A 14,543-nucleotide genomic window follows, 5' to 3' on the forward strand; every position below is an offset into this window, starting at 1 on the left:
CTACCACACAGCGGTATAATATATAGCAGCAGCAGCAGGTTGGCACGTTATAAGTATAAAGTACAAACACACAGAACATCGAACGAGTACGGAGGAAGAGAAAAAGAAAAAAACAGAACATAATAGAAGAAAAAGAATATTGGGCGAACAGTATATAATAGGTAAGTATACTTGAGGTGGACAACGGTTGGGAGTACTGACCTGTTGAAAATTTCCTTGAGCTCGTGTTCGGAGACAAATTGGCCGAGGTTGGCGACGAACAGGGTGGAGCAGGGCGCGTTGCTGACGGCGATGCTCGGCTGGGACGAGGACGAGCCAACGGGCGAGGCGAGCGCCGGCGACGACAAGAAGTGCGGCATCGAGGCGTGGATCGACGTCAGGGCTGTCGGATGGGGCAAAGACATGGGCGCCTGCTGCAAGTGGTGAATCACCCCCGCACCGACGAATCGATCAGTTTTATTTTTTCATTTTCTTTTTTATACTCTTTACGTGCAACAAATATTGGTGAGGTATGCTTTTTGGGGGGGGGGGGCATTAGATAAACTCATTTGTGGGTTACTGTTAAAGTGCAGCGTCAGCACTACACACGTGTGGCCTTTTTTCCTTTTGTTCGCGTGTGTGCCGGTCTCGTGACTTGGTGCTTTTACGCTCCGAGTACCCTCATGTGGGAACATTTCTAGGATTCATTTGTTTCTTCGGTTACGTATAAAAAAAAAAAACACATTGATCTACAACACGTGAGAGGAAAAAGATTCATTTGCACGAGTTTGTACCTATATGTAAACGTTAAATGAAAACAAAAAATGTCGTTTCCGATACATCTAAGCTTTTTGATTTGCGAGTGCAGTGAAACTCGTTGTCTTTTGTAAATCTTTGATACTTTTCTGTTTTGTATGATAAAAAAAAAAAAAAAAAAAAAAAAAAAAAAAAGTTTGATTTTTAACGAATGTTTAATTCGTGTACCTAGAGTTTCCACGTTGTTTTGTTTGCTTGCAGCATTCGAGCAACAGTAAAAGTGCTCTCTGAATTTCTTGGGGTGAAAGCGAGCTTGTTCTTGATGTTGAGAAAAACAGCGTGCGCAATAAGAAACAAGCGCAATTTCCCAAGAAAGTAAAAAAACAATAGGGGCGTTGACAAACAGAGGAGACTGTAACATGCGTACAGTATGAATAGTAATGGGGGGGAAAAAAAAAAGAAAAAGGAAAAAACGTGGCAGTAAAAATAAGAGCATCGGAGTTGTATAGTCACTAACGTGCATCGGGGCGCTCGTCGGCGGTTCCAGAGCTTTGTCCGCAGATAGTCAAAGGTAGGAACGTACGGGGACCTGTGGATGTAACGCGGGATGCACTAGGGTGGCGTGTTGCAGCGTGGCGGGCAACTCCCCCGCCGCGGTCGAGTAAGCCAATGGATGGTGCCAGAGCTCGGGTCCACCCGGGAAGAACGGGCTTCCTAGGGCTGTGAACAGAAAAAAAAGGGCCGGGCCGTCCAGAGTGCCCGGTGTTAGTTTTTCTTTTTTTTTTTAAATTTTATCTCGTTCATGCGCACCTGTACCACGCGTGTATTCCGATAAAACTATAGAGTGACATTTTTTGTTCTTTCCCACGAGCGGCGCAAAGAATATTTTTTGATATTAACAAAAGTGCCGAGAGGACTCCTCTCTTTTTTTTTTTTTATTTTCATTCCTCCTGATCTAAAGTTGCGCCGCTGTGTCGGAGACTTTCCAACTCGGCAGTTCCGCAGCCTCGGTTGAACAAGAAAATAAGAAAACAAGATCTCCGAGCTCGCAACTACATCAAAGTGCAAAACTCCGTGCCCCGGGAAAAGCCGGAGGAACTCACTTTTGCGTTTTTCGCGTTTTCAAAGCCAACCCCGGTGGTACTTTGCTCCGAATAAATTTCAGCATCCGTCTCGAGGCAATCCAATTCGAAGGACCGTCCGCGCGCGCTCGACCCAAAGCTCATCCGCTCGGCGATCACATGCAACAGCCATAATTGATGTGTATGTAATCGTCAACACGAGCGCTACACGTAATCGAAACAACGGCATTACGATTTGACGGCGTGGAACCGGGTCAACTGTTGATCGAGAGCCGAAAGAGCGCACGGAGAAAAAAAAAAAGAGTGTAGCGCCCAAACAATCGAGAGGCGCGTCGGCAAACGTAATTATGATGATGCAACTGATGCGTCCCCGGCAGCAGTGCTTTTCATTAACTAACGCGATGACGTGCACGTATTCGCGGAGGATCCATTCCCGGCTCGATCGCTTCATTAATGGAATACACTTCCCTAATTATCGAATCTCTTTCTCTCTATTTCGGTGTTTTCGGACTATCGGCGCGTCGCCCCCGTTTCAATTGCGCGCTTAAGTATACCAACCTTTGCGTTCACCCAAATTGGAACAAAAAATGACCACCGGACATCGAAAGCTTGTACGAGCAAAGAACAAATTTATTCAAAACCTCGCTCTTTGCCTATTATCGATACACATTACGGCAACAAATGTACATTACCATGTTATTCGATCGAAGGGACTTGGTTGTTTTTTGTCCATTCTCTCTTTCTCTCTAGTTTCTCCCAAGAGGAAAAAAAAAAAAAAAAAAAAAAAGAATACAACAATAAAACCCTCGCCTTCGGTGCACGATATATTAAACACTCTTCCTCCCCCACGTGTAAGCACACGCGCGCACCTACACGAGCTCTCACGGCACCGCCTCCTCGAAGCGTCGCGTGACGCGTATGTATATATACACGTCGCATCGATGCATCATGCTTTATTAACGTGTGCGGCCCCCTCCCTCCCGGCCACCCACGCACATACACACGGGAGCCCGTCACGTATAAAGTTGACGTTCACACGCAAGCTTTCCCCCGTGCACCTATACGTGCACGTATACATGTACACATTGAGCGGTGAACTCTGCTGTCATTGCTTTATCGAGGATAGTCCGTACAGTCCGCACAATGTACGGCATGTATCCACCTTAAGTATATATACCCCCTCGCGTAATCAGAGTTAAATAACATGTAGGTCGTGGGTGTACGACCGCGTGTCGCGTGTGCGTCGGGCTCGCTTTTTTACCCTTCGATCGGCGTTATGACAACCCCCACGCGCGCGCAAAACTGTCTATATATACACTTGGGTGCTTGTATACAGAAGGAGGTAAGGACGGAGCTTTTCATTTTTCTTGTGCGCGAATCGAGGTTATCGCGCGCATGCACACACGTGTACGAGGTATTCGTCAGCCGCGTGTACTGCAAATCGTTGGAATCGTGCTTGGTTGTCGCGTTACGGTATATGCAAAGAGTCGCGATGAATATTGAGGGGAACGCTATCGAATTCCACCGGTACTGATGCAATCGCGGGGGTGCTCGGATTGTTTTCATGTACGCAAAACGTTTTTTCTCCTTAATTATCGTTCCAAAGAAATCAAAGTACTAGAACCTTCGTTAAGTGTCAACTAAACCAACTATAACTTTTATCGCGCACTTGATTCAATTTTAGCTATAGGTATCTTCTCTCTTAATTTGAAATAATGATAAGTATACAACTTTTTCAAAATAGTGCATGAACACTGTAAAATAGTGAATAATATACAATATTTTAACGGAGAAACAGGCTATTTCACAATTTCAAAGTTGTGTACTTATTTGAACCAGTAAATATTCACTATTTAACCAAGTCAACGTTTCTTCATTTAAATTAGTTGGTTAACTTGTTGTTGGTATCACTTGAAATAATGCGTGAGGGTTGTACAATTATTTTTATTTGGATGAAGAAGATCTTCGTTGGATTACTGATAAATGTTTGGAATTGAAATTTATATCGACTGGGCGTGAATAAACGATCCTAATTTTTCACTATTTCGCCAATGAAAATGTTGTTCACTTTCGCAAATAGTGAAATTTTCACTATATCAAATTTAGAGAGATTCGATCATATTTTTGTACAGCATAGTCATGAACTAAGTTCGAGAGAGCGATTTTTAATTTTCTCCGATAAACCCTCAACTTTTGTTCCGTGTCCCATCAACATTTTTTTAAAGACTAAAGCACTTTTTTGTTTTTGTTAAATATAAAATAATTTACCATTTGCTTTCACCCACTGCAACTCGTGCTCTTGGTTTCTCCTTGTTTCAACGTAAGTATCTATTTAAAGAAAAAGAAAAAAACAGACAAGACATTGAATGCCGGGAAAACAATACATGATTTACATAGTTTATTCTCTGAAATATCATATTCATCTCTTAAGATACCTATCATACAACCAACATACTTTGGTAATAATTCCATTAGAAAAAAAAAAAAAAAAAAAAATACACACACACAATCCCATTTTTTTGCGATACAAGGTAATCACGAAATGATTTACGTGAGCGAGATGTTAATCGTATCATCTAATTGTTCATCTAGCGTTGGATGCAACATCGAGTTCATAACGACTTGAGTAAATCTTTGATACAAATAATGGCATTGCACAACACCCCGGCGCGCATCGTTAATCCTCCCCGGAGACACGTCTGACCTAACACCGCGTCCGCAGTACGCGAAATGGGTATTGATTTCGGGCGACGCGATTCACCCACTTTCCCGTTCCTCGTAATTTCCTCAACTTATTGGACTTTTCGTTTATCCAACTGCGCGAGTTTGGGATTCCAGTGGTGGGCGTTGAAAATTAATCTGTTACGGAAATTGATTTCATTTCTTTTTCTTTTTTTGTTGTTGTTGCATGATGCATCGTTATTTTTTTGTTTTTCCTACGTGCAGAGTGACTGTGCCAGAGATATTTCTAAAAGGAACGCCTATATATACTTGGTGCTGGGCTCAACTCTTTTACACAACATTCCAAATCAAAAGACGTAGTGCCGTGGGAGCGAACCACAAAAAGGTTACTACTGCAACAGTTATACTATTACACACTCACGCACGTCCCGAACATTTTTTTATTTTTTCTTCGTAAAAAACTTTGTCTATTCGCGAGTCGCTAAAAAATGTCGAAGAAAAAAAAGCCACGCGAGCAATTACTAGACTCTCATTCGCTTGAGGAAAGGACAATGTATCCTTTACATCGACTTTCCAGCTAAACTCCCGATTAGTATATACAAACGGCATGTTGGCAAGTACGCGTTAAAATACGCAAAAGGACCGAAAAAGAGAGAGAGAGAGAGAGAGAATAAACGATGTCGGCGACGTTTGAGCTCGAGTGAGAAAAATAGACTATTTGATGGAGCAAAAAAAATAAAATAAAATGAACTTGATGGCGTGAAAGTGAGAGAGACTTTGGTATGTTGTGCGAGCGAATAAAACTACACGATCGACCAACCAACTAAAAAACAAACTATGTAAGAAATTTACAGGGCGGAGATATATTATATACGAGAGACTAGAAGAACAAGAGATGTAAGTAAGTGATATCATATCAAGAGAAGAGATATTGGAAATATGGGAAGGATTTGTACAGGGATGTATGGGTAAATCAATGAACGTGTACCTCTCAAATCGGACCAAGGTAAACATTAACCTTTTTCTCAACACGCGCTCCACGAAGCTACTAAGCAAAGTTTAATGCAATCGTAATTATACATCTATAAAAGGACAGGTGGTTGTCGAAATTTTCGTTAGGTTACGTTGTTGGCCCAGTATACTATATAGGCTTAGATGCTACCCGGAAGCACACCCTTATACAAATCTTTTAGGATTAAATAATCCGCTGGTATTAAATTACAGTCTAGACCACTTTACCATTAAAAAAGCAAGAAAAAATTGGTTAAGGATTGTGCCTTTTACGTATGAGCTGTTGTGGTGATTTGGCTTGTTTGGTATACAAGAAGTGCAGTGCTCTCTATGAAAATCATACATCTTAGTAACATCTTCGATTGTAATTATGATCAATCAATTACTAAAAAAAGTGGTAAAATATGTCAATATTAATAAATTTCTTTTCAACAGCAGTTGACATAAGAATATGTACTTGATTTTTTGAAGTTTATCGCGTACGTAAGGCTACGTGTAAAACTTTGGAAGCAATTTGCTCGAAAATCGTATCGATGAACTCGGTATTTTCTTACTGCAAATAAATTAAGCATTTTATCAATATAATTTCTAAATTTCATAGACTTGTTTCATGCAGTTTAGAATAGCCGAAGCCACCTTAAGCCCATACTATTGTCCTTGACATTATTCGAAAAGTTGCTAGGTATATATATATATATATCTAAATGGAATTTCACGTTTTCGTCACCCCATGTCACGGGTATCATTTTCACACTGATAACTCCAATTGTTAATATTTCCGGATGTAATTTTACGTTCGAGCGACCTTTGTTCCCGTCCGCGGTGCATACACGGTTTTCCGTACCCCAAAAGCGTCCACAGGAAGCAAAACTTTCCAAAAACATTTTTGGTAAAAACACTTTTGAAGCATTTATAAGTTAAAAAAAAAATTACCTTGGGCAGAAATATAAAAATCAACAACTCTATGCAAGAGTCAAAGTTAAAGCCATCAACTTTTAAAACCGACCATTCGTTGGAACTCCGGACGAAAATCAACGACGTGATCCAAATCCGTTACCACAAGTTGAGCCGAACGCGATCCCGTGATTTTCACGTCCATGCAAGAACTACCTCGAAAATTGTATTGTTATGCCCATTCGTTTCGACTTACGGTCGAGCTTCCGCGTTACTCGCGCACGACTCACGGTCGCTGAACTCGACCGAATTATTCCGGGTCCGCGTAAATTAACGTTTCGACGGACGTGCCCGATCGAACGCACAACTGCCATTACTTTCGTTTTAGATTGATTTAGCCAGGCGGGGATGAATTACGATACCCCAATGGTATCGGCTACGAGCGCGGTAGACGTGACGGATGGCATCGGAGAGGAAAAACAAAAAAAAGAATCTTAAAGTAATAAATATTGGATTATCTTTCGTCATCGCTTTCGTCGGTCAATTAAAAGAAGAAGCAGAGTACCAACTTGTAAACTCGACGTAAATTGGCGTGTACGTGACAACGTTTTTCTCTCGAAAACACAAATGTTTATCTATATAGTCCGGGCAGTGTAGGTACACAGGGATGCTAAAAAAGGGAGCTTAGAGAAGGAGGGGGTGGAGGGAAGAGCTGGTGGTACGAGAAAATTGAAGAGTAGCCGAGAAAGTAGAGCAAAGAGAGAGAGAGAGAGAGAGAGAGAGGGGTAAGGAAAGAAAAGAAAAGAGACAAAACGTATAATCATCAGCGAGTGTACGAGTGGCGGTGCATACTTACGTCCAGTTAGAGGGTGCATCAGAGCGGGGTGCGAGGTGGCTGCTGCAGCGGCTGGTTGCTTGGGTTTGCTAACCTTTGTGTTACTTTTTGCAAATTCCAAACGTATGGTTTGTGGCATGTCAGGATCGAATCTAACCCCCTGCTGCAAAGATAGAGCCCTAAATTAGTAAACTGGGGTGGGAAAAGTGACGGTGGGGGGTGATTTTGGTGGTTGGGCTTGTGACTTTTTTTGTTGGATTTTTCAGGTATAATACTTAATTTACACGTGTAAGGGTATCATACATGGAAATATATGGTAGGCGCACACTGTGCTCGTACCTTGTATAAATCACATACTGTGAGTATATAATATAAGTATACAAGAATCGTCAAACGGAGAGTATACGTATATATACATACTTGTGGTGCAGTTCAAACTTGTTGTTGGTTGTACGGGATAAGAGTATGGTGCAAATTGTACTTTGATCTTTTTCCCTCTCTCCTCTTTTATACGTACGTGCGGTTTTTTTTTTTTTTTTTCATCGCAAGCTCTCAAAGTCGATGAAAGTTTTTTCGCTTTTCGACTTTTACGAGAGCAAAATTCATTTTCAATGCAATACCAGCTTAAAGCTTTATTCTTTTTTTTATTTTATTTTTTTTGTTGTTTTCCATCGTCCTATATCAAAATTACCATCACGTACACAAGCTGTTCATGTGCACAAACGTGGAAAATATAAGTATAGAAATGTCATTGTGTGCTTCATCGATTCAATGATGACGTTGTACGTACACATAAATACGTGCTTTCGCGTTTTACGGACGGTAATACAAAAGAGAAAGAGGGAGCAAGAGGAAAAAAGTTAGTTTTTTACGGGCATCTATTTATTGATTGTAATTGTGTGTATGTAATAATACGTTTTTATATATATGCGTGATCTTTCAGTGGGCTTGATTATCAATTGTGAGGTAAAGAGGAGGAGCTTACATACATATACAGTATATGCGTAAATATAAAGTACAAAGAAAAAAAAAAAAAAAAAAAAAACGCGAGCCTCTGCTTCTCGGTGTTTAATCGAGATTGGCTCGCTTCTTCGTTCATCTTCGAGCGAGTTTCCAAAAATCCATTGTCCCCCAGTCGGGTGGTTGTGCGCACATATTGTAATGAATATACAAATGAATATATATATAAATTTCTCTCGCGCGCTCGTTTATTATTATGGTTGCCCATTGTTTCTCGGCTATGCAGCTTAGTTTTTTTATTTTATTATTAATGGCTTTACCGAAACAAAGGGCGATCCGCAACTTTGTTGCAAAACGCGTTTTCAAATGTGTTTCGGGGGGGGGGGGGTAAGGTCGTTTCGGAAATTCGCTCGGACACTCGGATGTTGTGGTACAAGTGGTGCGACCAAAGTTAATAATGCCAATCGATACTGCATTTGTAGCCGTGCAAGCTGTTTGTCATTTCGTTCGAAATTCGTCGTGTAGGTATACATGGAATTGCTTTTGCACTGCAAAAAGTACAAGTACAGGAGAGAAAAAGCTTGCACGTTTTTTGCTCTAACAACGCAATACTTTGTTAGATAACAATGTATAAACGATACGGGGAGCAAACGGTTGTCAAAGTATGAAAAAAACCAATAGCTGGTGTAGCATCAACCCGTGCCGGCTACGAGATTTAGGCAACTCGATGATGCTGGACATCTACAGGGAGGATAAACGTCATGGTTGCAAAATAGTAATCATCGTATGGTGTGAATAGTATAGGTGATTCAAGTATGTGTGGAAAAAAACTGCATACGATGTCAAATTGTGTAGGGTATACAGGAGGCAAAAGAAAACAGAGAAAGAGTTAAAGAGGGTCGAGGGAAGGGGGTGCTGAGGCGCGACGTATGACGGGCGCGTCTTATCTCCCGCGGAAGAGTACAGCTCAGAGGAGAGTCTACATTGATTGATTTTTCGTTTTTTTTTCCTCCCCCTTTCGACATCAGAGCCGAGGAGGGTCGGGCTTTGATGTTGATGTTCACGGCTTTATGGAAGCTCGATAAGTTCGCTTCTGTGGTAAGACCATGTTTGAGGGGGTTGAAAATTAAACTTTTTTTTTTTTCTTTCCAAATTGTGTTTGGAAATGGTCGAACGAGAAAATATACATGTATCACGGGTATTTTGTCCATGTCGAGCTAAAGTCCAACAGCAGGAACGAAATTTACCTGAAGGTCCTGTTTTGCAGCCTCGGCGCCAGCCCTCGTGTGAAAGGTCACGAAGCCCACCGGCTGAAAATACAAAAACAAACACGTCGTGTCGTTCATATTTTTTTTCTTTTTTTTTTTTTTTTTTCATCGTGTTGCATAATATTAAATTTTAATGAAAAATAGTTGCATTCAAAAATTATTCTCTAAAAACAAAACAAAAAGTTGGCTGAGTACAATTAAATTGCGTTATGCGCTATATCGTGTCCTTAAAATGGCTAATAATACGAAATGAATTGTACAGTAATCAACTTATGCATCGGTCGACGAGTATGAGACGAATGAATATTACATTTTCATAATAGCGGTCGGGTATAAAGTAAATGCTACCATTAAGTGAATCGATTGCAGTTTAATACTATTAAATTGCCTTGCTCTACATTTTCCTCCTTTCTTTCTTTCTGTACGTGTATAAAAGCTTTCGGTGTGAATATTTCAAATGTTTTTCCACAAGCCGAGCAAAGTTTTCGCATCGATTTTCCCATTCTATTGTTATCAGCGATGAGGTAGAGCTTTCAGTTGGTCAAGCGACACTATATGTCTCTGTTATCCAGCACATGAACTGCTCTTTGGATCTGATAATATTGTTTTCTATAGGTATCGATAAAATCTATAATTACGTATTATTCGGGCAATTAAAATTAAGAGTTAATTAGGAGGACGATAAAGAAATATAAGCACAAAAATCTAAAGTTTTACGTGCTCTTATTTTAACGGAGAGGTTATTTCATTTCATTAATCTAGAGCGAGTTTATACGTTTGTGAATTTTCCAATCCGCAATGATTGAGAAGTGTGATAAATTAGTGCATCGCACGTGAATGTCAGTTTTTCAATTCTCACTAACAAGTGGTTTTTTAAACTACAAAAGTTAATAAGTTGGAAATGGTCAGAATCAGTTTATATATAATTCATTGACAGAAAAATTCATACGGCGATGTATTTTACGTAATTTGAACTAGAATTTTTGTTCGAAAAAAAAGATACAGTAAAAAATAAATGCATTTTTTCGCAGTGGATTAAATAAGACATTATTTACTCTGGCTTCTGACACATATAAATTATCGTACTTCAAGCTTTTGAAACAACAAAATCCAGTAATCTTCATCCTCCAAGCTCTTATAATCTTGAAACCTCGTAAGTTTTATACTTCAAGCTTTCATAACCTAAAAATCTAGTGAGTCTCATACTTAAAGCTGTTATACTCATAAAGCCTAGAAAAATGTTATCCTTCAAATACAACCTCAAATGCAAGTAAGTTTTGTGCTTAAAGTTTAAATAACCTCAAAACCCGGTATTTTTTTCCTCGAAGATTTCATAACTGAAAAACTCGGTAAGTTTCGTGATTTAAACTTTTATTACTTCAAACTCTATAAAGTTGCATATTCTTATAACTTTAATGATTCATGCTCTTGTAACCTCAAAACCTAATAAGTTTAATACTTGAAAATCTTACAATAAGCTGAAACTAGGAATTGTTATTCTCTAAACTCACATAACCTCAAAACCCTGTGAGCCTTATTCTCAAGTTTTCATAATATAAAAATCCAATAAGTTAAACGCTTTGGGCTTTTATAGTCTCAAAACTCAGAGAATTTAGGTTAGTGAGTTTTTGGGTTCAAATTCATTGCATTTCTAGGATGTATGAGCTTGAAAGATAAACGTCAGTGGATTTCGTGATTATAAAAGCTTGAACCATGAAACTTACTAAATTTCAAGTGTGTGTTAGCTTGATCATGTAACTTACTAGGTTTTAAAGGTTATAAATATAGGCACATGAGAAATGCTAAACATAGACGTATAAGAAAAGACGGCTCACCCCCATGTACTGCGCTGAAGCTCACGTATAGAAGGGAACGTATCATCGAATGTGTCTGTCTCATGCACGTAGCAGACGGTGAGACGGTATGGGAGTTTTTATTGGTTTTAGTCAGGACAGTTCCTTATAATCCTTATTACCCCCTACACCGTCGGCCATGTGCTATACAAACAGGCACCCACGCCCGGTGATATATATTTTTTTCTACCTGAGGCTTAGCGTATCACATTGGGATGAGCAGTCTATTTTATGTGGATATTTCCATGGTTATGAGAACTCAATGCATATTACACTCATCGAGGGTTTTTCAGTTAAGAAAGCCCGAAGTACACAACTAATTGCATTTTGAGGGTCTGAGAGCTTCGGGGATAAGAGTTACTAGATGTTTAGGTTACGAGAGATTAATTTTGAAGTAAACATTTGATTCAACCGACTTTTGAAAGAAAATCCATGCACTTATTCTGAATTAAAAATTATAGCTAATGAATTTAACGATAGGTATATTACATTACGGTCCTGAAAAATAAAAAGCGCAATAAATTTCACCAAAACAAATGTTTGGTAAACTATCAGCTAACTACCTTTTGGATTATTGGGTTATGGTTTCTCGGACTCAAGAGCTTAAGTAGTAGTATTATTGTTAATCTGAAATTAGCAGCCGGCTCTTCTAATCTTACAACGCATAGAACCGTTTTAAAGAATTATGTTGTAAGATCATACAAATGAAACCCCCTGTACACATAAAATTTTCCGTATAGCTCGTACTTATAATAGTAGGACTTTAATTTGTTGAGCGGGAAATTGAATCATGAATTACCATCGGCTGGTTCCATAACATAACCTCTCCCATTAGTGTCCGGACAATGTATTGCCAGATGTCGGCTATTTCAAAAAAGCACCCTTCACAGCATTGACCACACGTTCAGGTACACAGGGAGTAAAACAAAAACGAAAAGTTAAAAAAGTGCAGCGGCCGATATCGTTCTTCGAATTTCTGGCAACCGGTTCGCTGAACAAATGATTCAACAAATTCTGACAAGCCCCGGTGCATGAAACATTCACGAGTATATCAATTATTGAAGCTTTCTTGGCTCGAAGACTCCCGGCTGCACCGGTTAAATATTTGAAAGGCGCGCGCGGGGCTCCCGAAAAATCGATTTTCCGCAAAAATTCCGCGCACGCGTCGGACCGGGAATAAACAAATTCCCCCTTTTCCGGCTCTGCTGCTGGTTTTATTATTTTTTACCTTTCCCCCGTGCCTCTCTCATCTCATCTAATTCACTTGGCTCCAGCGCGCGAGATGGAAAAAGCGCGGCCAAGAGTCCGACAGACGGAATAATTGGTGCTCCGCGGCTGGGGTCACTGTACTATACTTTTGTACGTACACACCGAGTACGGCGGCTCTGTTCGGAGTCAAAAGGAGAGCGAGACAGGCCGGAAAGTGATTCCGGAAAATCCGATCGAATCTCCATCGTTGTGACCGCCGACTGCGATAGCTGCGACGACGACTATGGAGGTGCTTGCGGATAAAGAGTATCGATTCGCGAGGCCGCGTGTGCTCTTGGGTGGTGGTTGTACGGCGCTTATACGGTATAGGCGTATAGGTGACGCGGTGGTCGGTCGATGAAAAAAAAAAAAAAAAAAGTTCTCGATTCTGTTGTCAGACTTACACTGTCAGGTATCGAGTATTTTCGTTGTGGGAGATTTTACTCGTTTTCTCGGTAGACTTTTTTTTTTTCTTTTCGACCTTTGATTCCGCACCTTTTTGTAAGCGGAGTATGCGATATTCATGGATCAGTTTCAGGCTGTCAGATTTGAAATAGTTATGTTCGAAAAATCGCACGAGCTGTCAGGTTTGTTCCTATTTTTTCGCTACATCGGTTTTTGACGTTGGTTCATTTTGAATTCTCGTGTTTCGATTTTTTACCAAAAAAAAGAGAAAATAATATCTCCATCATGCCCTTATTTCTTTATCGTCTTCCTAATACGCTATTTGATAAAAAACAAAATATGTACTTAAACGTAAAAGTTTAATTGATCGAAGAGGAAAAGAATTGCCTGACTTGTTAGGAAACAAAAAAAAGCTATCGTGTCAATGTACTTACCGAGGCTGTCTTTCCATTTTTGTTCGTGACTTTCAGCAGAGAGCCTTCGTAGCCCTGTGAAACAGAAAAATTTATTGAGCACGCGCAACTTTAATTGCGTCAGCGAGACTTTTGTTTTTTTATTCAGATTTTTTTTCTTACAGTTACGACATTGATATAATTACAGCTTAATTAGTGGGATGAAAAACAAGTCAATATGACATTTTTTTTATTACAAAAGATTATTTCTTGCGTGAAAAATAATGCAACATCATCGGAAAACATCCCTCGAGGAATAAAAACATTTCTCTTTCTATGATGGAGACAATGATTTTTCAAAACTTTAAAAAAAGTACCGTGGGTGCAAAGTGATTTAAGGGATCTCAGTGATTTTTGTTACTTAAAAAACTACTCAAACTTACTTTTACAGTTGATTGACAAATGGAGATTAGATTAGGTTATGTCACTCAACTCTCGTACGTAAGTTATTTCATTATACATTTCCCAGACCCAGAATTGATTAGTGTGATGCATCAATCAAATCAGCGCCCGCACACATCTAATCTCACAAGAAAGTCCGTGAATATCTGTCCCCGAAGGGAACCCAAGATAATGCAGCGTTCGATTTAGCCGTCCGTTTGTACTTCTTACCTCGTTCGGATCAAATCGTGCTGTATCAGAGTTGGTTCACCATTCCACGCATTCCTTATAACATCAGTTCCTTATTGTGCATTAAACGACCTTACTATTTCTAACGTGTATATATATATACATATATATATATATATAGATAGATAGATAGACAATTTTGTATTTGAAATATAGCTTCACAAAGTAAATCTTACTTGTGAATAAATGTTTACAATTGTTAGTTGTGCTAAAAATTAATATCAATGGATGCAGGAAAGGTGTCACAGTGAAGCATTACCGATCAACGTGTGATTGTAAACAAAATTAAACTCAATTTTTTTCCATATTCAATCTTAACGAAATAATTTAGGAACAACGGATATTTTCTTTCATTATTCGACAGTTGATAAATATTGTAATATTTCTTCATTGTAAACATCAGGCATAAATACGTATTTTCAAACAAAATCATCTAGGTGTATATGATAGTAAATTCGTTCGCTGCATAATAAGGAATTAACATTAGG

At 39.4% G+C, this 14,543-nt stretch overlaps 1 protein-coding gene across 4 annotated transcripts in view; it reads right to left on the minus strand.

Annotated features, from left to right (window-relative positions):
• LOC106641553 (protein couch potato) overlaps positions 1-14,543 on the minus strand; it is a 95,875-nt gene that overhangs the window by 17,553 nt on the left and 63,779 nt on the right. The window contains exons 3-8 of one of the 4 annotated variants that reach the window (XM_089597819.1): positions 13,408-13,461; positions 9,447-9,509; positions 7,261-7,399; positions 4,086-4,145; positions 1,253-1,455; positions 322-413 (exon numbers count right to left, since the gene is read on the minus strand). In XM_089597819.1, the coding sequence (XP_089453945.1) occupies positions 1,301-1,455; positions 4,086-4,145; positions 7,261-7,399; positions 9,447-9,509; positions 13,408-13,461 (471 nt within the window). In that variant the 3' untranslated portion in view covers positions 322-413; positions 1,253-1,300. Of the gene's footprint in view, positions 1-201; positions 414-1,252; positions 1,456-4,085; positions 4,146-7,260; positions 7,403-9,446; positions 9,510-13,407; positions 13,462-14,543 lie in introns of those variants that run through there. The other 3 variants (XM_089597818.1, XM_089597820.1, XM_089597821.1) reach the window with 3 other exon arrangements.

The sequence above is a fragment of the Copidosoma floridanum genome, unplaced genomic scaffold, assembly GCF_036245765.1.
Source record: "Copidosoma floridanum isolate Cflo_tuat_1 unplaced genomic scaffold, Cflo_Japanese_pri ptg000040l, whole genome shotgun sequence".
Taxonomy (NCBI): domain Eukaryota; kingdom Metazoa; phylum Arthropoda; class Insecta; order Hymenoptera; family Encyrtidae; genus Copidosoma; species Copidosoma floridanum.